This window comes from Zingiber officinale, chromosome 1B, assembly GCF_018446385.1.
Source record: "Zingiber officinale cultivar Zhangliang chromosome 1B, Zo_v1.1, whole genome shotgun sequence".
NCBI lineage: Eukaryota > Viridiplantae > Streptophyta > Magnoliopsida > Zingiberales > Zingiberaceae > Zingiber > Zingiber officinale.
Genome location: NC_055986.1, coordinates 126619572 through 126645469, shown reverse-complemented (window position 1 = coordinate 126645469; position 25898 = coordinate 126619572). Strand labels below are relative to the sequence as shown.

The following is a 25898-nucleotide window of genomic DNA, read 5'->3' as shown; positions in this document are numbered from 1 at the left end:
GCCCGGGCCCACCCTTGCATTTCAAGTCCACCTCGAAACGACGTAACTTTTGTGGAGTCCCCGTCGACTCGATCCATGGCAATTTACCCATCCAGACGCATTTCAGTTCCCGCCTCCGTCCTCCTCCTCACCGCCGCCGCTGCCCTACTCCTCTTTCTCCTCCTTCCTTCCCTTTCCCCTCCACCCTCCGCCTCCCTATCCTGCCCTCCCTCCGCCGCCGGCACCACCAGATCTTCCGATCCTGTCTCCCCTTCCTCCGACGACATCGCCTGGCTCAAATCACAGCTCGCCCGTAACTCTATTCAAGAGCCTTCCTCCTCGACCTCTACCTGGCATTCCCTCCGCAAGGGCATCAATCCTCGCACCCGCGCCCAGCAGCTCGAGGACCTCGGCCGGTTGGTTCTGCAAGTCTTTTGGGGATGACCAGAATAAAAATTTGATCTAGATTCACGTTGTGCAGGTTCAAAGGTATCTCCCACTATGAGGGCGATGAGGGTAGCAATCACACCGCCCTCCCTTGTCCCGGAGAGCTCTTGGTGGAGGAGCACCACAGCAATTACGGGGAACCTTGGGCCGGCGGCCGCGACGTCTTTGAGTTTCTAGCCTCGACTGTTGAGCTCAAGCCATCCGATGATGTCCTTGAGATCGGGTGCGGCACGCTCCGCGTCGGCCTCCATTTCATCCGTTACCTCGAGGTAGCGCGATTCCACTGCCTCGAGCGCGATGAACTCTCACTCATGGCCGCGCTCCGGTACGAGCTCCCTTCTCAGGGTCTCCTCCACAAGCGGCCTCTGATTGTCCGGGGAGATGACATGGTGTTCGATAGATTCGGATCTGACGTTTTCTATGATCTTATTTATGCAAGCGCAGTGTTCCTTCACATCCCTGACACTCTGGTGTGGGTTGGGCTTGAGAGATTATCTACCAAGCTAAAACCTGAGAAAGGTCGGATCTTTATTTCTCACAATATCAAATTCTGTTCTCGATTAGGCGGCGAAGAGTGCACGAAGAGGCTCACAAATTTAGGTTTGGAATACGTCGAGAAGCATACGCACGACAGCTTGCTGTTCAGTCATTATGAGATATGGTATGAATTCCAAAAACTCAGAGCCTAGAGCAAACGAGATTGCCGGAGTCTAGGGGTTTTTCATTGTAGAACAAGCAGAATGGCGTCTCTACAGATCTGGAGCTTGTTGAACATAGGAAAACATGGTTGTGGAAAATGAAGGGCGTGCAGATAAGCTTTACGATTGCTGAACTTTGGCGAGGTCATTCGAATCTTCCTTTTCATATTTCCAATTCCATTGAATTTCGTAAACTGTTCAAGATTTTACTTCTTCTCGAACAGTTTTGTGACTGCCTCGAGGTAGCTATTGATCATCTTGTTTTTTTGTTTTTGTTTTTGTTTTTTTTTTTCTGTGTGTGCTTATCAAATATTTTTACCAAACTGTTTAATGGGATTTTGTGATTGTAGTAATCATTCAATCTTTTTGGTTAATGGATTGGTCGATCCTCTTTAGTAAAATGCTCACGCTATTTTGCCTTGCGTTTCATGTGCTTATATGTATAATTCTTGAAGTTTTACTTGGAGTTGTTCTTGGCACATAAAATAGGATATGTCTCATATATTAGCCTCTTAATGTTTTCGCTGATATTTTTTTGGCAAATAAAATAGGATATGTTTAATATCTCACTGAATTTATCCATTCACAAGTGTTTGAACATCACATAGTTAACACATTATATAGTGCATTAAGTAACAAGTTGGCATTTCATATCATTTGTTTAATTTGTTTGTCACCCTTATTAGAATGTGTAAATTCACTTGTGGATCTGCTTTTTTATAAATGAGTATTTTATGCTGACTATCTCTCTTATCTACTGCACCTGAGACAATTCCTTTGATGGTACTACTGAATGATAACATGTGATTTTTCACTACATTAGTTTTGTGCTTCTTCAAGTTTGATTTATCCAATGATGTAAATTTCAGTAGTAGTATATCAATTTGAGAGGATGTGATTCAAGTTTCTGACTTGTCACCCCTCTTGGGCACACTTTCAAGCCACATCTGCTATCAAAATAGGCATATGCGTCCATATTTGTAACGCAACCCGTATTCATTCTCATTAAATCTGATGAAGAAAATTGGTATCGGGTGTTCCTAAAGTTGGGGCATAAAGCAAAGTTGAACACATCTTTGCAGGGACTGCCAAGCAGTATAAGATCATATTAGTTACTACATTTTTCTGCAATACTTTTATAACTGGCACATCAGTGACTTGTCTGTTCTAATCTTTTAATGTGGCATATGCCATGCTTCGAAGAATACAAATTCCTGTTATTTTCATTATGCTTCGTTTTCTAATTAATTGCTTGGTAATTTTGTCTTAATTATGAGGTCGGCTTGTGGAATATTTGCATGTTTAAATTGAATTATTTAAATTTAGACAAGAAGGAAGTTCATCCTTGCACAAACAATAGTGCTCGTAACCCATTTGATGCATACATTCACTTTTTCTCATCTATGCCATTTGTGTTTTGGCAGGTAAATTCATGTCTCTACAATCTAGAAATAACCATTGTTCATAAGTTTTTTAAACACTCTACAAAGTCTGAAATTGATTCTTCATATAACTTTTTTGCTTTTGTAATAATTATTTTGCTTTATCAGCTGTTTCAGTCCCACTTGTATGTGGTCAGTAGAAATGTTCCTCTGTTCTTTAAGCACTCTACAATGCTATAGTTTGAGTAGTATTTTTCTGAGCAAGTTTAGAATATACATTTTTAAAATGTCAATCTAATTGATATATCTTATTGTTTCCCATTCCACATATATATGTTAATAGTAATATTATATTATAATTTTCTTGGGCCTATTATATGAAAATTTATTGTAGTTTCTGAACTAAATTGACATTGATTTTACATGCTTGTTTTTGTTTTTTCAGTTTAGTTATAGAAGTTGGAAGGTTTCATTTAAATAGCATGTATTATGGGTGATTAATAAATTAAAGAACATAAATATAAATAATGACAGAAATAATTAGAAAATAACATACATATAAGATATTTAATAGGGGAATATTTGTTTCGGATAATGATATAGTGGTTAGGTTTTTTAAACGGTTAATTAGACAACTCTTAAGAGTTGAATCTTAATTGAGGCACACATTATTAATTTGTCCTCAGTTGAATGATAACTCTAAGGGTGTGTTTGATTTAAGTCATCGTATATAACTTTGGTTATATGATTATTTAGTAATCACATAATCAAAGTTATGGGGAATAAAACATAATCTTAATCTTGTTTGGTTCAATCTAGTTAATATTATAATCTAATTTAATATTTATTATATTACCCTTTATTGAATTTGATATTTAATTACTTTTTAAAAATTAAATTAATAATATTATTAATTAATAAATTGATAATGTATGTAATAAATAAATATAATTGTTTTATAAATTTTTTAAAAAGTTTATATATATATAATTAAAATAAATTTAGATATTTATTAAAAAAAATTATATCTTTCTCATTTTATTGTGCTTCTCTCCCATCGCTAATGCCTCCTCTGCGCAAATGGCGGGCGTGTCGCCTCCTCTGTGAATCGCTAGCGCGCCCTCCACGAACCGTCGGCATCGTCTTCCTTGGATTGTTCCTCCCTCCTCTGCGAACCATCGGCACCATGCACCTTGGGCTACTGCTCCCGTCGTCGGTGTGCCGCCTCCTCTGCGAAGCGAACCAGTGGCACCGTCTCCCTCCTCCGTGAACCACCGATGCCACCTCCGCTAACCATCAGTATCGTTCGCCTTGGGCCACCGTTGCCTCTTCCGCAAGTCGTCGGCACCGTGCACCTTGGGCCGTTGCTCCCTCCGTCGGCGTGCCACCTCTTCCACGAACCGTCGACGCTGTCTCCGTCTCCTTCCTCCGCAAACTGCTGGCACCTCCTCCGTGAACCATCGGCACTGTGTGTCTTGGGCCGCTGCTCCCTCCTTCACAAACTATTCAGAGGAAAATCTTGAGCTTATGACTGTTGCTCTCTCCTCTGTGAGCCGTCATCGTTGCTCCGTCCTGACGATGGCCAGCCTCAGCCGTGTTTACTCCACAGTGCTCGCCTACTCGCAGTGCCCACCTGCTCACAATGCTCGCCATCGCTGCTTGCTTGCCATCGTTGCTGGTTGAGGATAATTTTGGAAGAAAATTATTGTTAACCTCGGAATCGTTAAAAACATAAGGTTTCCAAGGTTTTTTTATTCCGGGTTATATTCCCTGATTGCTGACATGGCAAGGATGTTGTATTACCGGAATCACTAATTACTTAAACCAAACAAAATTATCCTTGATTACTTACCAAGGTTATCAATAATAATCCCTAACTAAATACGCCCTAAGAATATTGTCCATTTTTATAAGCGCTTCTTAATTTATGTGGACTAAAATATTATATTGAATCGGCCGATTAACTCTAGATTAGAAACGTTGAATATCTTAGATAAAAAAATAATAAAAAGATGAATATTTAATAAAGGGGCTCATTGTTCAACTTTCTATGTATTGACGGTTACTTAAACCGGCTAGGAAGGGAGGAAATCATTAATTTTCTTTTTTATTTTCAAGTAAGTGGAAATAAAAAAAAATATTTTAACTCCATTTACTTTTATATTTTATTTTCATTTAATGGAGGGAAAAATAAGGAAATAAATTCTATATTAAAATAGTGACGAAAATGATAAAAAAAAAATATTTGTTTGACCTTGATTACGTCCAAGTAAAAGTAATGAACATGAGCAAAATAAATTTAATTATTTTCATTTTAATTTTATTCAAATCAATAAAATAATAATTTAAAATAAACGTTTTTCCTTTTTTTTAGATTCATTTTTCTCATAATTTTTAAATATTACATTTAATTATTTATTACTGATGATCCTCTTCTCCCCTCTATCTAACTTTCTTATTTACTTTCGAGCACCCTGAGCTATGGTGTAGCGGTAGGATATAGATTGTCACTTAGACATCCGTTATTCGATCCCTAATTATGATAAATTTATAGGATTTTTTTTCATTTTTTTCTTCAAATGGGGAGCGCAACCAAAGAATGTTGGACTTTTTGGCTATCGAGGACTTTCCGATTTATCCTGATGGTTTATGAAAAAATTATGTAGAACTGAGCCAGTCAATAAAAATAATTAAGTTTATCATTTTTTGTTTACTTTTAAGTGCAATTGTAGGGTATCAAACTTATCACCAAGACATCTACGATTTGATCTTTAGCTATGATGCATTTGTAAAAAAATTTCCTCTAAATAAGATGGGCAATTAAGAAATGCTGAACTTCTAGATTATTCAATATGAGCACATCCTGATTTATCCTGATAATTTATTAAAAAATGTATAAAGTCAGACGGATCATTTCAGAACTAGTTGAATTGAATTTATTATTTTTATGTTATTTTGAACTCACTTCAAAAGTTCCATTATAATCTCTATCGTAGTCGTCGTCTCAATGAATATCTATTCCGTCTAGCTCAAACAAAATTTAAATAGCTAAATTATTTAAAATATATATATATATATATATAATAAATGGTTATTACGGTATTAAAATATTTAATATATACCTACCATTTTTAACGCCAAACAAAGGTTAAATGTTACGATCATCCTCCATATATAGAAATGTGACATTCAACTAAGTAATAAAATTTCGTAAGAGTTAATGATGTTTACTTGTCAACTCTAATTTTAGATATTTTTTTAGACTAAATTTTTATAGTGTCGGATAGGGGTGAGTAAAAATTCAGTAAAATCGAATTAGCCGAACCGAACTGATCGAATTTAAGAATTCGGTTCGGTTAATTCGGTTTTCGGTTTTCGATGGGACAACATATTGTTATAGTCCAGTCACGTCTTCGATGGGACAACAGAATACCTCGTTATCAGACTTGGAGTATGGCCTAGCCATAGGACTTGACGGCTGTCAGAAGAAGTTCCTGTCCTTCTTTACCCATCACCGGCCGGGACGTCCATCCAGCCGGCCGGACGAAAAGCGTCGTCCGGACGACCCTCCTCCCCTGCGCCGGCCGGGCGGCACGCCCATCCCGTCCCGCCTGCCACTTGCATTGATATGCTGAGGGAGACTTCCGGGCGGGTGCTACGTAAGGACTGTTAGCAGTATGTCACCTTCTCTTAGGCCTTCCGCTCGGCTCTTAGATATTGTTTCAACTGAGCGTCGGAACCCCGACCCCTGTCAGGGCACCTTTTACTGTTGGATGCTCATCGGTCGGCCGATCGGTCTGTCTCTTTCTCCCAAGTGTTGGAACCCCGACCCCTGTCAGGGCACCTTTTACTGTTGGATGCTCATCGGTCGGCCGATCGGTCTGTCTCTTTCTCCCAAGTCCGGTCGGCTCACCCTTCTACGGTGGACCCCCCGGCCCTTTGATCTCCACGTGGCGTTGACCTCTTGCAATGGGGTCCCCTGCCTTGACCACCGGATCACTTGTCTTCCTCTCAAGTCTAGTCGAAGGAGACGAAGTCCGACTGACTGGACTGCCGATCTGATCGAGTGGCGACCGATACCTTAGTCCGCTCGGACATGCTGAGGGTTGCTAGGTCGTCCGGCGATATCTTGCCCGTGCCTTGGAAATTATGTCGAGGCGTTTGTCAACCACGTGCGTTAACCAGTAACTTGCTGACACGTGGCTACCTTTCTCTTGTCAGGGTATGGCGGTGGCGTCACTTCCGATGGGACAGCCGCCGTTTGAAATGAACGGCTGGATGATAACCTCGTTATCGACGACCTGGATCGGACGGCTGAAATTGATAGCGGCCGCCCTTATAAAGCTCCGACTGCCGCTTTCCGCCGCATTTCGGCCTCATCTTCTCCCGACCTCTCGCTGCTCCTTTCTTCTTCGGCGACCTTGCGTTCCGGCTCTCCGGCGACCTTACAGCTTCTTCCGATCATTTCCCTTGCCCGTAAGGCTTCCTTTTCCTTGCTGCCTATCCTTTCTTCTCTCTATTAGCTATTTCTTTTATCATCCCGCGCTCTTTCCTAGTTTTATTTCTACTTCCTTCCATCACGCGTCCATCCCTGGCCTTATACCATGACCAGTACCTCATAGCCGACCGGCGGTGCTCCTGGTCTTTGGTATTCGACCATGGAAAGTCGGTTCGACGAGGAGGACGCCTTGCGCCTCACTCGACCCTATGATCTGCCGACCGACCACCACATCATAGTAGCTGATACCACCGACCGGCCACATGAACCGCCGTCCGGCACCGTTCTTTTCTTCCGAGACCAATTTTTGGCCGGGCTGCGTTTTCCACCCCACAAGTTCTTCTTACAAGTTTGTAATTATTTTCGCATTCCGCTCGGCCAGGTAGTCCCCAACTCCATTAGGCTGTTGAGCGGAGTGATAATCCTTTTTAAACTGAACAACATCCCCCTCGACCATAAGAATTTTCACTACTTTTTTATCCCAAGCAAGCCGAGTGGGGTACCTTTATTTTCCAGTCTAGGATAGGTTTCGTCCTTTTTGATAATATGCCGAGCTCCAACAAACATTGGAAGGAGCACTTTTTCTATGTGCGTTTTCCCGAGCCACCAACTTTCCGTACCAAGTGGCAGACGGCGATGCCGGCGCAATCGGAGCTCGGCAAATTTAGAGGCGATGCGGCATACCTTCATGCGGGCGAGCGGTTGGTGGGCCAGCGCTATCACATTGACAAGCTGCTCCTTCCGGGAGTAATGTATATATTCGGCCTGTCTTCTTCCCCAGCCGATCTGCCCTACAGCATGAGTAAGCGATTCCCATCCCTCCTTTTTCTTTTGTTCTAATTGATTTAATCTTTATTTCTGCAGCTGAAGTTATGTGGCGTGCTAAGGCGACCGAGAAGCTCAAATTGAAGGCCGCTCAGATTGAGGCGGTGAAAACAAGGAAGTCGCCGAGCGGGGCCTTCATCCAGCTGATCCGACCGGCGAAGTAGGTGAGGGGACTCAGGATGCCCCTGAAGCCTTAGCAGCTACTACCTCTCACGACGAGGCAGCGGGCGGCACAGAACCTTCTACCCAAGCCGAGGCGGAGGGCCGTTCGGCCGATGATGTTCCCCTGCTCACTCGGAAGCGCAGACGGCCAGAGCCGGCATCTGCATCAACTGCCTTTGATGAGCCACAGCCCGAGCGGGGCGCGGATGCTCCGATGTTATCGGGGACCATTTCTCTAGAGAGTACCCCGACCCCACATGGCTCTCCGAGGGCAAGCTATGATGTGCCGCCGTCCAGCCCTTCAAGAACTCTGCGCTGTATCAGGCGTTTGGGCGAGCTTCCTTCCTTGTCCACCGGTGGGCCATCCGGTAAGGCTGATGCTTCTCAGAGCGAGCCGAGCGGCCCGAATTTAATAAAAACCGTCCTACGCCTCCCCTCGGAGGAATACATGGCTGCTGCTGATCGGCCAGTGGTCCCCGAGCAGCAGATCACTTTGACGGGCCCTCTTGCAAAAGCTTGGGAGGATGCTCGGCGTCGAATAGCCGCGTTGACTCCCGGGCAGCTAGGCGATAGCAACCTACAACAGGCCACCAGGGTATGCTCTTTTTCTTTATTCGTGTATTTGAATTAAGTTTTTAACTTGTTCACGTTTGCTCGCAGAACTGGGTGGAGCAGATTGCCGTTAGCGATCGGTTGGCCGAGCTGGAAGATGAATTGAAAAAACTTAAAGCCGCAGGGGACAACCGACAACCGACGGCCGCTCTGGAGAAGGCCAAAAGATTACTGGAAGCCGAACGGAAACGGACTTCCGATCTGGCTAGCGAGGTCGCTCGGCTTGAAGCGATGGTCAAACAACGAGATAAGGAGATCAAGACGGCGACCACTCGGAAGCGCCAGGCCATCGATGATATGAACCGAATGAAGGTGGAGATCAGAGGGCTAGAGCAACGCATCAAGGATCTAGATGCCCTTCTGACCACCGAGAAGGAGAGCCGCTCGGCCGATTTGCTGAAATTTGATGAAGACTTAAAGGCTCTCCATGCTGCCAACGATGCCTCCTAGGCCGCGCTCAAAGAGTATCAGGAGGGGGAGTCGGCTCGTTCTGAGGAAGTGAGGAAGGCATTCGTCCGCTCGGATGCCTTTGGGGAGAAATTTACTGACAAGATCTCCCTTACCTTTGAATAGGCGATCAAGGCGGCTGTGGATCACTTGAAGACCAAGGGCCACCTTCCCGCCGAGCTGACCATCCCCCCAGAGGATCTGGCTACCGTGATGGGCGCCATTCCTGATGCACTCTTTGATTTTGACGCGTGAGGAGTGTTTTTCATCAACTTTTTTGTTCCCCTGCCGTTCGGCCAAACTTGTTTTTTTGCTGTAACTTTTTTGGTTTGCCCAGTGCTCGGCATAAATAGATTATCTTTTCCGTTCCTTCAACTTTTGTTTTGGCAAGAATTTTTTCTTTCGTCACATTAAGTGTTCTTTAAAACTCCTCCGCTCGACTTCACGCTCTAACGTGGACTCAAGCCGCTTGCCTTCAATAACGTCTTTCGCCATGCAATTGGGCAACCGCTCGGCGCGCGAACGTCACCCGTTCACGTGCTCACATTTTTAATTATAATTAACCATCTTTTGCTTTGCGCCTTACCTCAAAGGGGTTTTCACTAGATTTTAGCAATGCGAGCCGCTCGGACGTTTATAGACGCCGGCACGTCTCTTGATATTTAACGTCGGAGCTCGACGGTCTTCCGCTCGGACGTTTATAGACGCCGGCTCGTCTCTCGATATTTAACGTCGGAGCTCGACGGTCTTCCGCTCGGCTGCAGGTCGGCTCCTCTCTCGATATTTAACGTCGGAGCTCGACGGTCTTCCGCCGGACGTTTATAGACGCCGACTCGTCTCGAGATTTAACGTCGGGGCTCGACGGTCTTCCGCTCGGCCGTTTATAGACACCGGCTCGTCTCGATATTTAACGTCGGAGCTCGACGGTCTTCCGCCGGACGTTTATAGACGCCGCTCTCGATATTTAACGCCGGAGCTCGGCGGTCTTCCGCCGGACGTTTATAGACGCCGCTCGTCTCGATATTTAACGCCGAACTCGGCGGTCTTCCACTCGGACGCGTTTATAGACGTCGGTTCGCTCTCGATATTTAACGTCGGGCTCGGCGGTCTTCCGCTCGGACGCGTTTATAGACGCCGGCTCGTCTCGATATTTAACGCCGGAGCTCGGCGGTCTTCCGCTCGAGCGTTTATAGACGCCGGCTCCTCTCGATATTTAACGCCGGAGCTCGGCGGTCTTCCGCCGGACGTTTATAAACGCCGCTCGCCTCTCGATATTTAACGTCGGGCTCGGCGGTCTTCCGGAGGGTTTATAGACGCCGGCTCGTCTCTCGATATTTAACGCCGGAGCTCGACGGTCTTCGCTCGGACGCTTTAGAGGCGGCTCGTCTCTCGATATTTAACGCCGAGCTCGACGGTCTTCCGCTCGGGCGTTTATTGACGCCTCTCTCGATATTTAACGTCGAGCTCGGCGGTCTTCCGCTCGGACATTTATGACGCCGGCTCGTCTCGCGATATTTAAGTCGGAGCTCGACGGTCTTCCGCCGGACGGTTGCCGGCTCGTCTCTCGATATTTAACGTCGGAGCTCGACGGTCTTCCGTTCGGACGTTTATAGACGCCGGCTCGTCTCTCGATATTTAACGTCGGAGCTCGACGGTCTTCCGCTCGGACATTTATAAACGCTGGCTCGTCTCTCGATATTTAACGTCGGAGCTCGATGGTCTTCCGCTCGGACGTTTATAGACGCCGGCTCGTCTCTCGATATTTAACGTCGGAGCTCGACTGTCTTCCGCTCCGACGTTTATAGACGCCGGCTCGTCTCTCGATATTTAACGTCGGAGCTCGACGGCCTTTTTTAAGGCTAACTTCGATACGGCCGCTCGGCCAATCCATTGACCATCCTTTGAATTAATTTTGTTTCCTGTATTACAAGGACATAGGCGACCGACATGTATATAAATTTACATTTAGCGCACCTTTCACCCAGCTCAGATAACGTACTCCTGGCCGAACGGCGCGGGGTCTTCCTCATCAAGCGTTTGGCTCGAACATTATACCTCCGGCCGAGCGGCTCGGGGCCTTCTTCGTCGAGCGCATGGCTCGGTTATTATTCCTCCGGCCGAAGGCTTGGGGCCTTCGTCGTCGAGCGCATGGCTCGGTTATTATACCTCCGGCCGATCGGCTCGTGGCCTTCTTCGTCGAGCCTTTGGCTCCGATGATATACGCCCGGCCGGACCTTCTTTCGGAAAGTTACGATGAATTCTATGCCCGAAAGAAACTATATCCGAAAAACTAACATGCCGATCAGCATAAGATCTAACTCAATTTCTCAACTCCCGAATACCCGTGGAGTGAGGTGGATACAATGTACTCGTCAAAATTTATCAAGGCCAGGAGGATGGCGAAACTTCCCGGTCGGTCCTCCATGGCCGCTCGGCCCCCCCCCCCCAGAGGTGGAGGCAGCATGATGCGTTATCCTTTTACTTGAGCCTTCTGCTCCTGTTGCTCCACGAGCCTAGCTACTCTTGCCTCTATCAGAGCGTCGGGTTTCTCCACGTAGAGCATCACCATGTGTGGTCATCCAGCTTCATCCATTGCTTACGATCGGATGCAGGAGCGTTCCCACAGACGGCGCCAAATTGATCCTGTCCGAATACTGAATCAACGGACGCTGGGCACGGGGCACTATCCGACTGCTGACGTGGATCTTCGACTGGTGGCACGAAGCTCCGACGAACCTGCACAGAAGTCGGGCCGGGAAGGGGTTCCCGGCGGCGACCCTCCGACGCTCAAGTCAGGTAAGCAAGTGGTGGAAAAAGTAGCTCCAAAGGTGTTTCCTGCGTACCTCCGGCGAATTATGCGGCTCTTTATATAGAGCGGTGAAAGAGCTCCTACACGCCCACCAAGGCGCGTACATGTCAGCAGCTCATACCTCGGTTTGTGTCTGTCAGAAAGCTTACCTGACGCCATACTGCTACAGTCCAGTCACGTCTTCGATGGAACAACAGAATACCTCGTTATCAGACTTGGAGTATGGCCAAGCCATAGGACTTGACGGCTGTCAGAAGAAGTTCCTGTCCTTCTTTACCCATCACCGGTCGGGACGTCCATCCAGCCGGCCAGACGAAAAGCGTCGTCCGGACGGCCCTCCTCCCCTGCGCCGGCCGGGCGGCACGCCCATCCCGTCCCGCCTGTCACTTGCATTGATATGCTGAGGGAGACTTCCGGGCGGGTGCTACGTAAGGACTGTTAGCAGTATGTCACCTTCTCTTAGGCCTTCCGCTCGGCTCTTAGATATTGTTTCAACTGAGCGTCGGAACCCCAACCCCTGTCAGGGCACCTTTTACTGTTGGATGCTCATCGGTCGGCCGATCGGTCTGTCTCTTTCTCCCAAGTGTCGGAACCCCGACCCCTGTCAGGGCACCTTTTACTGTTGGATGCTCATCGGTCGGCCGATCGGTCTGTCTCTTTCTCCCAAGTGTCAGAACCCCGACCCTTGTCAAGGCACCTTTTACTGTTGGATGCTCATCGGTCGACCGATCGGTCTGTCTCTTTCTCCCAAGTCCGGTCGGCTCACCCTTCTACGGTGGACCCCCCGGCCCTTTGATCTCCACGTGGCGTTGACCTTTTGTAATGGGGTCCCCTGCCTTGACCACGGATCATATATATATATATATATATATATATATATATACAGAGTTGTTCCCCTGCGGAACAACTCGTGCGGAATGGTGCGGACCTGCCCCCGTGGCAGGTCCGTGTCAACGTTAGTTTTTTCCGCGTCAGTTTTTATCCCTACAGCCCTAATTTCTAGCCCACGCACCCGCCGACCCCTTCCTCCTTCCCCCTCCTTCGTCGCGACGCAGCCGCCGACCCCTTCCTCCTTCCTCCCTTCCCCCTCCTACGTCGCGACAGCCGCCGACCCCTTCCTCCTTCATCGCGACAGCCGCCGACCCCTTCCTCCTTCATCGCGACAGCCGCCGATCCCTTCCTCCTCCTTCGTTGCGACAGCACCCGCCGACCCCTTACTCCCCTTCCTCCTCCCTCCTCCTTCATCGCGACAGCACCCGCCGCGGGGAAACTCCACAGACGCGGAAACCTCGTCGCGCCCAAAGCTAGGGTTTCGTCCCCTTCCTCCTTCGTCGCTGTCGCACCTGCGCCCTCCGCTTCCATCTTCTCGCTTTCGCCACGAGCAGAACTCCGCTCGCAACCGGTGCCATCAGGTTATCTTGAAAGGAAGAGTTGAGAAAGGAAGAGTTTTTGAACTATTTTCGAAGATTTCAGATTGTCCCTCAACAGGTTATCTTTTTTTTAGCTTATAAGTTTTGAACATTTTAGCTCCATAAATTGATTACATATTTCCACAGATGACATATTAGAAGTATTGGTTGCTAGTCAAAAACCAATGCGTTGGATTCTTAGCTATGCTATAAAAACCATAAATAGTTTGTGAAAAAATGGTTTAAATTTTAGGAAGGAAAAAGGAGTGTCATTATGTTTAGAGCAGATCATTATTAATGAATGAGGTTCATATAGTTTCAGCAATGCACAGACCTGTTTCAAAGTTTTGCAGTTATTTAGACTGTAGGGTTCCCATCCCTCGCAAGTAAGAGAATTTAATTGAATTAAACTTGCAGTTTTGATTTTATAATAAGTGCATGATCAATGTTACATCAATTAAGAATATCAGTGTAGATGAATCTGTGATTGGTTATACGACATCACTTAATTTTTTTTATTTGACACTGTATCATCAAGTCAAATAACTTATAATCTGTGATTTGTTATATGGCGTTTTCTCTATTAAATTGTTTGCAAATTTGACTTTATAAAAAATAACTTATATTTCTTATTTATTTATCTACTTATATATTGTCAAATGTAATGCGAGGAGCTTCAGAAATGGAAGAAAATACAGTTGATGATCAAGAATTCATTCCCCAAGTTGTAGATGATAGAAAGCCAAAAATTGGAATGGAATTCTCATCACTAGAGGAGGCATATTCATTCTATAATCAATATGCACGAGAAGCTGGATTTAGTTCAAGGATAAACACAAGCAAGAAAAATAAGATAACAAATGAAGTGACATGGAAACAATTTGTTTGCTTTAAAGAGGATCATACAGATCTAATGCGGTCGAATAAACAACCAAAAGTTGATCATGTATCAAGGGAAAGAGCACGTGGCGCAGTTAGAACGGGTTGTAAGTCGAATATTGCATTTCTCAAGAAACAGGCCGGACCTATTTGGGTTGTCAGTAACTTCATAGAAGCCCATAATCATCCACTCTCGACTCCATCAAAGGTGCATTTGCTACGCTCACATCGTAATATTTCAGCAGCAAAGAAAACATTGACAAAACAGTTTTCAGAGGCCAATGTGCCAACTTGTCAACAAATGCGAATATTGGAGATAGAGTATGGAGGGCCTGAGGGAGTCAGTTGCACAGAAAGAGATATTAGAAATTTGGAGAAAAATCTAAGAGATGAACAAAAGGGTATTGATGCTGAATCACTGATAGAGTTTTTTACATCTGAGCAAGATAAAAATTCAGCTTTTTTCTTTGATTATGAGACAGATTCAGATTACAGATTTAGTAGGTGTTTTTGGGATGATCATGTATCAAGGAGGGCATACAGTGTATTTGGTGATGTAGTTGTATTTGATACGACATATAACACCAACAAATATGACTTGATTTTGGCACCCTTTGTAGGGGTTAATCATCATCATCAGACAATTCTTTTTGGTTGTGGGTTTCTTAGTGATGAGAAAACTGAGTTTTTTATTTGGTTGCTTACAAAGTTCTCAGAAGTCATGCCTAAAGGTTCACCAAATATTATCATCACTGATCAAGATCCTGCTATGACAAAAGCAATTGCACAAGTTTTCCCTCAAATGGTGCATCGATATTGTTTGTGGCATATATTGAATAAATTCCCAGATAAATTAGACCCTTTGACTTTTCGAAACCACTATCACAGCATAAAGAACGTCATTGTAAATTCTACAACACCTGATGATTTTGAGAAGTCATGGGAAGAGACTATCAAAGATGCTTACTTAGAGAAAAATGATTGGTTATCCTTGATGTATGAATTGAGACACAGATGGGTGCCAACATATTTTAGTCATGTATTTTCTGCAGGAATGTCAAGTAGCCAAAGATCTGAAGGCTCACATGCATTTTTCAAGAAATATGTCTCAAATAAAAACTCATTAATGGATTTTATCACACGTTTTAATAGAGCATTGAGGCATCAAAGACACAATGAGTTAGTTGCGGACCATATTGATATGAATGAGCAACCCAGGGTTAATACAACCTGGCCAATGGAAACTCAAATGGTTAAGCTGTACACAAAAAAAAAATGGCTGGAGTTTCAAAGTGAAATGACCGAGAGTCATAGTTATTATGTGCAACAGTCATTTACAGGAGTTGCCTCAGCGGTTTACCACGTGATGAAATTTCAAAGTTCTTCTTCCTCAAAATTAAGAGTGCTTACGCATGACAAACAAAGAGATTACATATCGTGTAGCTGCACAAAATTTGAGTTTGAGGGCATTCCATGCAGACATATGTTAGCTTTTTTTCGTATCAACCAAGTGTTTCATTTGCCTGATACATATATACTCAAACGATGGACACGACTTGCAAAAGTTGGAGCAATATATGCTTTAGGGGAGCAAAATGTCATTGATGATCCAGATTCAGAAAGGTATTTGATGTCGAGGCATTCGAGGTTATCCTATAAAGCTTCCGTGTTAGTTGATGATGCATCTTTGAGTAATGAAAGGACAACCTTCTTGGATGAACAATTCGATTGTATCTACAATAAAATTCAAGAGATGTCCATTAGTACAACATGCAGTGAAAGAAGTCAAAGAAAAAAATCCATTGATGAGGGTCTTGGTATTATTGATCCTTCTACAGTAAGAACAAAGGGATGTGGGAAGAGATTAAAATCATCAAAGGAGAAATCTACATCAAATTCTAGGCTTTGTCGTGGATGCGGACAACAAGGAGTATCACATGACAAACGTAACTGTCCCAATTTGCAACAAGGGTTTGTGTCGATTCATTTTTTCATTTTTATTATATGTTTCTTACAAATAAATTTATTTTATTATATTTATTATATGACAATGTGTCACTTATCAGATCGATTGAAGATAATAATCATATCAGTCTTGACGACACATATGAACTTGATTTGGGATCTATCGCGGGTACTATGAAAATTTTAATTTATTAAATTATAGTGGTTTATTGTTTATTGAGAAAATGAGATTAATAAATTATCTTTATTGTTACAGGTTCTAGTAACATGCGCTAGGATGTCGTAAATATCTATGGCTAGTATGTATTCATCTATTTCCTGTACTGCATTTTTTTTGTATTGAATGCATACTTCTAAAGAGTCTAGTATAGAATGTATACTTCTAAATCATACTGTTTCATAATGCATTAATTGATAGTATGTATTTTATTTGGATTTAGTAGATGCAATTGAGTTATTTTGTTTGTTCAGATGGTACACTATCATCAGTGTCTTGTTGTATGTTATTTTGTTTGTTGATAGCTGTTAGATTAGTAAATTATTGCTATTTTTATGATACTTGAGGTCTGCTAGCCCTTTCTTATGATAAATCTAGAGTTAACTATAGTGGCACTTCTCTAGTGAATAAGTTGTGTAAATTTAGTTTTTTTTTTTTGCTTGATTGTCAGGTACCAGTATCCATTACTAGCTAGGTATCATGAGGTACCAGTATCCATTACTAGCTAGGTTATTTGAAGTGCTTCAAACCACTTTATCTCTTAGTATGCTGAGTGTTATTTTTTTATTTATGTGGATAATATAATTATTACTCCTAAAAGAATACAATGAAATTTCTAACCATGGGTCTAAGCGTCTTGGAGTGCTTGCTTGTCTCAGGTTAGAACTTGTCTATGCATTACAGTCTGCTTTCCGCACAATTTACCTTATCTATATCGTGTCTAGAATTTGTTGGTTACAATATATTTGATGATGGGAAGCATATCATTCTTCTTATTGCAGTGGTGGCCGAAGCAAAATTTAAAGAAATTATGATATCCTATGAAGCTATAAAATTGGAGAGGAAAAATCAAGAGTGCTGATACTTCGCAAGCAGAAAAAAAAAACAAAGCAAGCTGGGGAACTCTAAAATGGTTTGAGCACAGGAGCATTGCTCTTCCATGGTGTTCATTTCCTTCCCTGAAGTGTTGAGCTTCAGCAATTGTTTTTTCTTCCCTCTGGAACCTTGTCTTTACTTCCCTCTGGAACCTTGCATTTGTTGTATGAGAATCATTTACTTCCCATATAACTGAAATGAGTATCATTTGTGAAATGGTTGTTTTTTTTTCTGACCGATGCTCCTCTGACCGATACTTCCCATACTTCTCAGGATGATCGGTCTGGGAAGAGTCTGATCGGTCTGTGGACCGATCAGCCTATGGGTGGATCGGGGGTTATCTGATCGGTCTACAGACCGATCAAAAATAAGCGATCAGAAAGACGCGACTCAAAGCGATAGGGGGATCGGTCTGTTGACCGATCCACGGCTCTCTGGACCGATCAGGATGATCGGTCTGGGAAGAGTCTGATCGGTCTGTGGACCGATCAGCCTATGGGTGGATCGGTCCACAGACCGATCCCCCTTTGAGTCGCGTCTTTCTGATCTGATCGCTTCTTTCTGATCGGTCTGTAGACCGATCAGATAACCCACAGAATGTTCTGTGTGGTTACTGATCGGTCCCCAGACCGATCAGATAACCCACAGAGAGTTTCTGTGTGATCACTCACAAAGTTACATATACATCCTTATGAAAAAAAAAGAAAAGAACAGAAGGAATAGGAAGTTTTTACCTAAAAAATTCCGAACATTGAAGAAAATCCACACACCAAGCTGGCAGTAACCAAAATCCTAATTTCAGTTTACACGGTACATGATCAATAGATATTGGTTATTAGAGAATAGACATGACCTAGTTCTCACCAAGGAGAAAAGAATAGATTTAGCCTAGTAAACAATCCAAAACTAAGATGGAAGAGGCAATGAGGCTTATGCACTAGCCAATGGTGTAACAGAAGCCATTGACGGACTTCTGATATAGTTGAGCAGAGATGCAGAATGTGGTGATGATGCCGTTTTTGCCCTCCCCTGTATCATTAAATCATGATAATTTCATCCATTGGAAGACGGCTTGCGGGTACACCAGTCAGAAGCGAGTTTTGTTAATCATGCAAGTTTATCATGCAAGTTCAAGAGATATGTTTACAACATAAATTTTGGTAAATAAATGTCAACATCATTCATAAATAAAAAAAAAAATCAAATGTCAACATCATCCATAATTACATTTCTTTATCACATTACAATACTAGTACTACTTAACTAGGCCAACCAACAAACAAAACAAGTATATAGCCAAAAGAATTAAGTTCACTATCACTAATAGCCAGACCATAAGTGGTACATTCCAATTTCCCATATTATGTCCAGGATAAGCAATGTGTTCACTCCCCACCCTTGACTCCGCTCTTGACAACATCCTAGAATGTACATCATTAGTGTCTTCATTTAGTCCAGTATCAGACCTCACCCACTTTAACCATCCATGATGCTTACATCCATAATATAGTCTTCCTGGGTTCTTGATCGATCTAGAGACTAGCACCAATGCTCTTTGTCCACAGTCCCTGCATCGCACAGTTTCATATTTGGTATGGTTGATGCTGCTATTACTTGATGATGCCATTCAAGCACAACCTAAAAAGTAAAATTTGACCAAATTAAGCTAAACAATAGCAATTTGAAGTAATGGGAAATCACACAATTTTATGATAAATTCGACCAATTTGCATTAAAAGTAGCCACAATTTACATTAAAATACCTAAATTTTATGACATCATATTTTGTAATAAGTAAATATTAGTGTTTATAGTGAGACAAAATTAATGAACCAGTGTCATTTTCAAGAATGCAATCAGGAAGATTAAGAAATGATAATGAATAGATGCTATATAATAATCAGGCAACTGATGTTATCCAACGGATGTTATCCAACGGATGTTATCCAACTAAAAAATAAATGTTACGGTCATCAAAAAAGTAGCAGGTGTGGTAGCTTTTAAACAGTAGCATCATTAAGTAGTTTTTCATGAGCCATAAATTCCCAACAAAATCACCATGATTGAAGTAAGCAATTCATACATCACATCTGGCCTAAAATTTCCTTCAATTCACAAAAAAGTGAAACATTTTTAAGACAACATACTTTTTGTCGAATGTTAAAGAGGACTTATTTGAAAATGAAATAATCATCTTTAGTTCATGTGATAGTCATTTATAGTCACTCCTTACAGCACAAAAATACAACACAATAATTATATATCATTTTAATGTTTAATATGATACAACTAATTTCAATTAAGTGTCTTATCACAATACTGTAAATGTCTTACTAATATTAATGGTTCACAAGTCATCTTGATTATGATAATCTTGGATGCATCTTGCAGCACCACTATCATTGCTCAGTAGCATAGTTCAACTTCAAAGAAATGAATTGCACGCTTTGTGTAAAAAAGCAATTATACACACAAAGCTATTTTTGAAAAGCAAAAATAAAACCAAGCAATAGAGTGTACCGTCGAGGAGAACAAATGAAGGGAAGTGCGGTGTGGTGCGGAAAAACCCTAGCTTCAGCTTGTCGATCAAGTAACAATAGATAGGAAACCCTAGCTTTGGCACGATGAAGGAGGAAGGTGCCTGTATGTTTCCGAAGGAGGAGGAAGGAGGAAGGGATCGGCGGCTGTCGCGATGAAGGAGGAAGGGGTCGGCGGCTGTCGCGACGTAGGAGGAGGAAGGAGGAAGGGGTCGGCGGCTGCGTCGCGACGAAGGAGGGGGAAGGAGGAAGGGGAGGACGAAGGAGGGGGAAGGAGGAAGGGGAGGACGAAGGAGGGGGAAGGAGGAAGGGGTCGGCGGGTGCGTGGGCTAGAAATTAGGGCTGCAGGGATAAAAACTGACGCGGAAAAAACTAACGTTGACACGGACCTGCCACGGGGGCAGGTCCGCACCATTCCGCACGAGTTGTTCCGCAGGGGAACAACTCTGTATATATATATATATATATATATATATATATATATATATATAGAAATTTTAGCCTGCGGTGCGATTCTTGCGGTTTTACTGCGGTACTTGCCACGTCTGCGAAGAAATTTAGGCCTGGACCGATCAGGCTCCAATCTGATCGGTCTGGGCCTCTCCTGATCGGTCCCCCAGACCGATCAGGAGAGGCCCAGACCGATTAGGTGGGAGCCTGATCGGTCCAGGCCGATCAGAGGAGAGAAAGAGGAGAGAAGCGTTGATTTTTTTTTATGTTTTCTCGCTGACGTAGCAAGTACCGCAGCAAAATCGCAAGAATCGCACCGCAGGCTAAAATTTCTCTCTCTCTCTCTCTCTCTATATATATATAGAAATTTTAGCCTGCGGTGTAATTCTTGCGGTTTTACTGCGGTACTTGTCACGTCTGCGAAGAAATCTAGGCCTGGACCGATCATGCTCCAACCTGATCGGTCTGGGCCTCTCCTAATCGGTCTGGGGGACCGATCAGGTTGGAGCCTAATCGGTCCCCCAGACCGATCAGGAGAGGCCCAGACCGATCAGGTGGGAGCATGATCGGTCCAGGCCGATCAGAGGAGAGAAAGAGGAGAGAAGCGTTGATTTTTTTTTGTGTTTTCTCGTTGACGTGATAAGTACCGCAGCAAAACCGCAAGAATTGTACCGCAGGCTAAAATCTCTCTCTCTATATATATATATATATATTCCTCTGTTTTTGATTGATCTCATTCCGCTTTGTTTCGATCTCGCAGTACGGGTTGCAAGAGTATCCTCGGATCTATGGGCACGAAGCGGCAGGGTGAGGAACTTAGCATCGTTGTGTTTGAAAGAGGAAAAAATGGTTTGTTGTTGATTTAAGTTGGCCGTCGAACAGGGTGGTGGAGAGCGTGGGCGAAGGTGTGGAGGACCTGCGCGCCGGCGACCACGTCGTGCCCCTTTTCAAGGGCGAGTGCGGCGACTGCGCCTACTGCAGCAACCCCGATACTAACTTCTGCGTGCACTACCCGGTGGACGCCTCCAAGACCGTCATGTTGAGCGACGGCCGCACAAGGTTCTCCGCCGTGGACGCCGCCACCGGCCTCCGCCGCCCCGTGCACCACTTCTTCAACGCGTCCACCTTCGCCGAGTTCACCGGGCTCGACGTCCACTGCGCCGCCAAGATCTCGCCGGCCGCGCCGCTCGGGCACATGTGCCTGCTCGGATGCGGCATTTCCACCGGTACCTCGATATGCAGATCGCTGGATCTGTTCCTGGGAAACGTGCATTTTTTCTCAGGAGCAGATTGAGTCTCGTTTTGGTAGATCGATCGAGTTGACTTTTGTGTTGTCGGTCAATTTTTCGATTTTTCCCCATAAACACAGGTGTTGGAGCGGCATGGAACACTGCAAACGTTACCCGAGGATCCACCGTCGCTGTGTTTGGACTCGGTGCTGTGGGCCTGGTGGTGAGAAATCGGCAAACTCGCTGTTTGCACAGCAATTTTCAAAATACTGCTTTATAATTCCGAATTTTTAATCTGCTTTTAAACCTCTCTAATGGGAAAACGAGCGCAGGTTGCTGAAGGGGCCAGGTATAGAAAAGCTTCCAAAATTATAGGCATTGACATCAACCCAGACAAGTTTGCTTTAGGTCAGTTTTTCTTTTAAATTTTATTTAATCGGATATACGATTTTACATTTATTTTCCAATTTTTTTTTTATGGAATTTAAGACAGTAAAACTAAATTAGCGAGAGTTGCTTTCTTCAGGAAAGCCAATGGGCATCACAGATTTTGTCAACCCCAAAGATCACGAGAAGCCGACGCATGAGGTAATCAATTATATATACTTCTCAAAACAAAAATAACTAGACACTCATCTATTTCTCCACAAACGGAGATTTTGGTCAAGCCATTTGGCTTTTTTGTGCTTGAATTTGAGTGCAAGCAGGTGATAAGGCAGTTGACTTCAGCTTTGAGTGCTCTGGAAACCTTGACGTCCTGCGTGAGGCTTTCCTATCAACCCATGACGTATGCGTGTGTGTATGAGTTTAAGAACAATATTTGATGAGTAATTTTGTTGTTGTTGTTGGTGGTATGTGCAGGGATGGGGTTTGAGTGTGATGTTAGGTATCCATCCAGGGTCGATTTTCAGGAATTTACGATATGAGATTTATCCGTCATGCGCCTATGGCCTGTGTACTTACATGAACCTCCCTTCATATTCATAAGATCAATATTAAGGAGGTCGCTAAGATAACGAATCTACTATGTTTTTTTTTTTAAGGGCAAGTCGCAGCTACCTTCGTTTGCAGAGAAATGCGGGCGTGGAGTGAGTGAATCTTAAGTTTTTTTAATGATATCTCTATTTGAGTTACATAATTTGGATTTCTCCTCTCTGATGAATCTGGCTAAAATAAATTTTGGATAGTTATTTGTTTTCCCCTTTTTCCTGTGGTAAAAGTGGCAACCTTTGAATTTCAGTAGCAGTGGGCCAATTAGATTCGACAGTCGGCTCAGAATTGGCAGACTAATTTATTGTTCGCGAAAATTACGAACAGGCACTAATGTGTTGCCGATTTAAGATTCCTCCAAATTCTTTATATACATATGAAAAACCAAGTGTTTGACGAACATAGTCGTCGGCTTTCCTCCCCCGAATAAATGGCTTCTGAATCTAATGGCTTCTCCGCCGCTGCCGCCGACAGAAAAATCATCACGTGCAAAGGTAAGCAAGAGTAAGGCTCATGTTTTTTCCATGCCAAAGCCCTTCTTGTACCCGTCTATCTTTTGATCTGTAGCCGCTGTTGTGTGGGCTCCTGGAGAACCTTTCGTGATCCAGAAGGTTCAAGTCGAGCCTCCGCAGAAGCTCGAGGTTCGCATCAAAATTCTCTTTACTTCCATCTGCCACACCGATCTCAGCGCATGGAAGGGCGAGGTAACCTTCTTTTTTTTTTTTTTTTTTTTTATTCTTTCACATTCATCTTTAATCTTCCTCTGTTTTTTTAACGATTTCAGTTTCTGTTTTTTTTTTTTGTTTGTTTGGATCTTCCAGAATGAGTTGCAAAGAGTGTACCCTCGAATCCTTGGGCACGAAGCAGCGGGGTGAGGAATTTAACATCGTTTATGACGACGATTTGGAAGAGGGAAGTGTTTGGCTTTGATTTGAGTTGGGCGTTTCGTCGAACAGTGTGGTGGAGAGCGTGGGCGAAGGGGTGGAGGACCTGCGCTCCGGCGACCACGTCGTGCCAATCTTCAACGGCGAGTGCGGAGACTGCGCGCACTGCCGCAACCCCAACACCAACCTCTGCGCGCGCTACCGGGTGGACCCCTTCAAGAGCGTCATGGTGGCCGACGGCGGCACGCGCTTCTCCGCTGTGGACGGCGCCTCCGGCGTCCGCCGCCCCGTGTACCACTTCCTCAACACATCGACCTTCGTTGAGTTCACCGTGCTCGACGCCGCCTGCGTCGCCAAGATCCCGCCGGCTGCGCCGCTCGAGCGCATGTGCCTGCTCAGCTGCGGCATCTCCACCGGTACTGGATCCAATGTTTAAGATCTTAGGCTGGAGAAACTTGCAAAAAAAAATTCTTCTTCTTGATCGAATCTCCGTAGAAATTTTTCTAGTGCTCGCCGAATTTCTTATTTTTCTCACAAATGCATAGGAGTTGGTGCAGTATGGAACACCGCTCAGGTCACCAGCGGCTCCACCGTCGCCGTGTTTGGACTCGGTGCCGTCGGCCTTGCGGTGAGAAATTGCGCAAATCATTATTTGCGCACTTTCCTTTTCATTTCAAAATTTTCAAAATGTTGCTGCACAGTTCAGAAACCTTAAATCTGCTTTAAAGTCTTTCTAATCGGAAGAACAAGTGCAGGTTGCTGAAGGAGCAAGGTACAGGAAAGCTTCCCAAATTATTGGCGTCGACATCAACCCAGATAAGTTTGTTTTAGGTCAGTTTTTAAATCCTTTTTTTAAATTTTCTCTCAGGATTTATTTAGTTATATAATCTAATGTGATCCATGACTGTTTTAATTAATTAGCTGCCGTGAACATCTGATTAAATGTTATCTTACAATAAATTAATGATCGAGGAGAGAACATATACCCATTTGTTATGGCCATTCAGGAAATCAAATGGGCATCACGGACTTCGTCAACCCCAAAGATCACGACAAGTCGGTACACGAGGTAATTACATACAAACAGTGAAACTTTCTTTTGGCTAATCTAAGCAATTACTTGTTTGTAGAATTGTAGAGTTAATCTGTCAACTATTTCAAAGAAAACTTTAGACGCGTGCTAATATATGATACACAAAATCAAATTAATGGACTGAGAAAGCAGGTGATAAGGGAGTTGACTGGAGGAGGCGTAGACTACAGCTTTGAGTGCGCCGGAAACCTTGACGCCCTGCGCGAGGCTTTCCTATCGACCCATGACGTACGTAGGCATTCTCTTCGAAAATTTCACAAGGGATGAGTTTTTTTTTTTAATAAAAAAATTCATGAAAGTGGTCTCGTTGTCGATGGGAATCGGCAGGGATGGGGTTTGACTGTGATGCTGGGAATCCATCCCACCCCGAGAATGCTCCCTTTTCACCCCATGGAGCTCTTCGACGGCCGGAGGTTGGTCGCCAGTGTCTTCGGAGATTTCAAGGGCAAGTCGCAGCTGCCTTCGTTTGCGGAGAAATGCATGCATGGGAATGGGGTCAGATTTTTTCTGTAGTGCCGGTCAACAAAATGATTCGGTCTATTTTTATGATATTTTGTCGATTTTTTTTTTAAAGATTTGATTGATTTAGATTTCACATCTTTTGGGTGGTGCAGGAAGATAAGATTAATCTGGACGGGTTCATCAGCCATGAGCTGCCATTTGAGGACATCAACAAGGCATTCGAACTGCTGGAACAGGGGAAGGCTCTGAGGTGCATGCTGCACTTGTGATCGTCTCGTGAAATTATTTATGGCAAATGAATAATGTCTTTTCTTTTGCCTTCCTCTCCTAAACTTGTCGATGTCTTCGACTTGAATAAGGTGTTCAGTTCTTGAGAAAACGCTGTCGCATATGTTAAAACGCTGCCAGAAATCAACCTTCATTTACTTGAGAGCAAAAAGTAATAAAGCGAACAAATTACATACGTATCTCATTGTTCTTGTATTCTCTCAAATAGATAAAAATTGTTAATCCTTGAGAGGTAAAATAATTTTTTTTAAAAAAATAAAAATTTGAATTGGTCTTTTGATATCAAATGTGTAACAGCTACATGATTGATGATGAAATCTGTAATGAATTCCCCTTGTTCGCGATAAACATTCCGAAAGATTCTTCTCTCTCCAAAAAGATCAATCGGTTCTCAAGAATTTGGAGTCGGTCACGGAGCATAAATAAAACATAATTAGCCACCTAAAGCCGATGAGCATTTGGATCAAACTCCAGAAGAAAAATAAATCACGGAAAAAGGATCACCATTCCTTCGAAACAAAACTGGTAGCAATCCCACGCTAACAATGAAAAAGAAAGGAAATAAACGCAGGGAAGGCGGCCGAAGCCATCGCCCTAAACGGGAGGAAATCATCGATGCGCCGTCACCAGGGTCTCGATGAACCTGAGCCCGTCGAATCTCGGAGCGAATTTGTTATCAGCACCCTTTCCGGACCCCGCTCCCGCGGCATCTCTCATCCTCGACGATCCAGAACCCTAATCGACAAAATCCATATCATCA

The 25898-nt window shown here is 43.8% G+C and overlaps 3 protein-coding genes across 3 annotated transcripts; all 3 read left to right on the top strand.

The window, feature by feature from the left end:
* The first annotated feature begins 57 nt into the window (after positions 1–57).
* Positions 58–1473, top strand: LOC121997251. The gene is made up of 2 exons (XM_042551615.1): positions 58–395; positions 461–1473. The coding sequence occupies exons 1-2, from the start codon at positions 76–78 to the stop codon at positions 1113–1115; spliced, it is 975 nt and encodes a 324-aa protein (XP_042407549.1). The 5' UTR covers positions 58–75; the 3' UTR covers positions 1116–1473.
* An 11303-nt stretch (positions 1474–12776) lies between these two features.
* On the top strand, positions 12777–22408 carry LOC122041928 (alcohol dehydrogenase-like 4). The gene is made up of 8 exons (XM_042601822.1): positions 12777–13271; positions 20953–20999; positions 21075–21418; positions 21562–21644; positions 21754–21829; positions 21948–22016; positions 22120–22208; positions 22283–22408. Exons 1-8 carry the CDS (start codon positions 12777–12779, stop codon positions 22406–22408), a joined length of 1329 nt encoding a protein of 442 aa, XP_042457756.1.
* Positions 22409–22751: 343 nt separating this feature from the next.
* Positions 22752–25289, top strand: LOC121977913 (alcohol dehydrogenase-like 4). Its single transcript, XM_042530320.1, has 10 exons — positions 22752–22905; positions 22979–23115; positions 23233–23282; positions 23368–23711; positions 23841–23923; positions 24051–24126; positions 24303–24364; positions 24521–24616; positions 24716–24883; positions 25003–25289. The coding sequence occupies exons 1-10, from the start codon at positions 22842–22844 to the stop codon at positions 25117–25119; spliced, it is 1197 nt and encodes a 398-aa protein (XP_042386254.1). The 5' UTR covers positions 22752–22841; the 3' UTR covers positions 25120–25289.
* Positions 25290–25898: the final 609 nt, after the last annotated feature.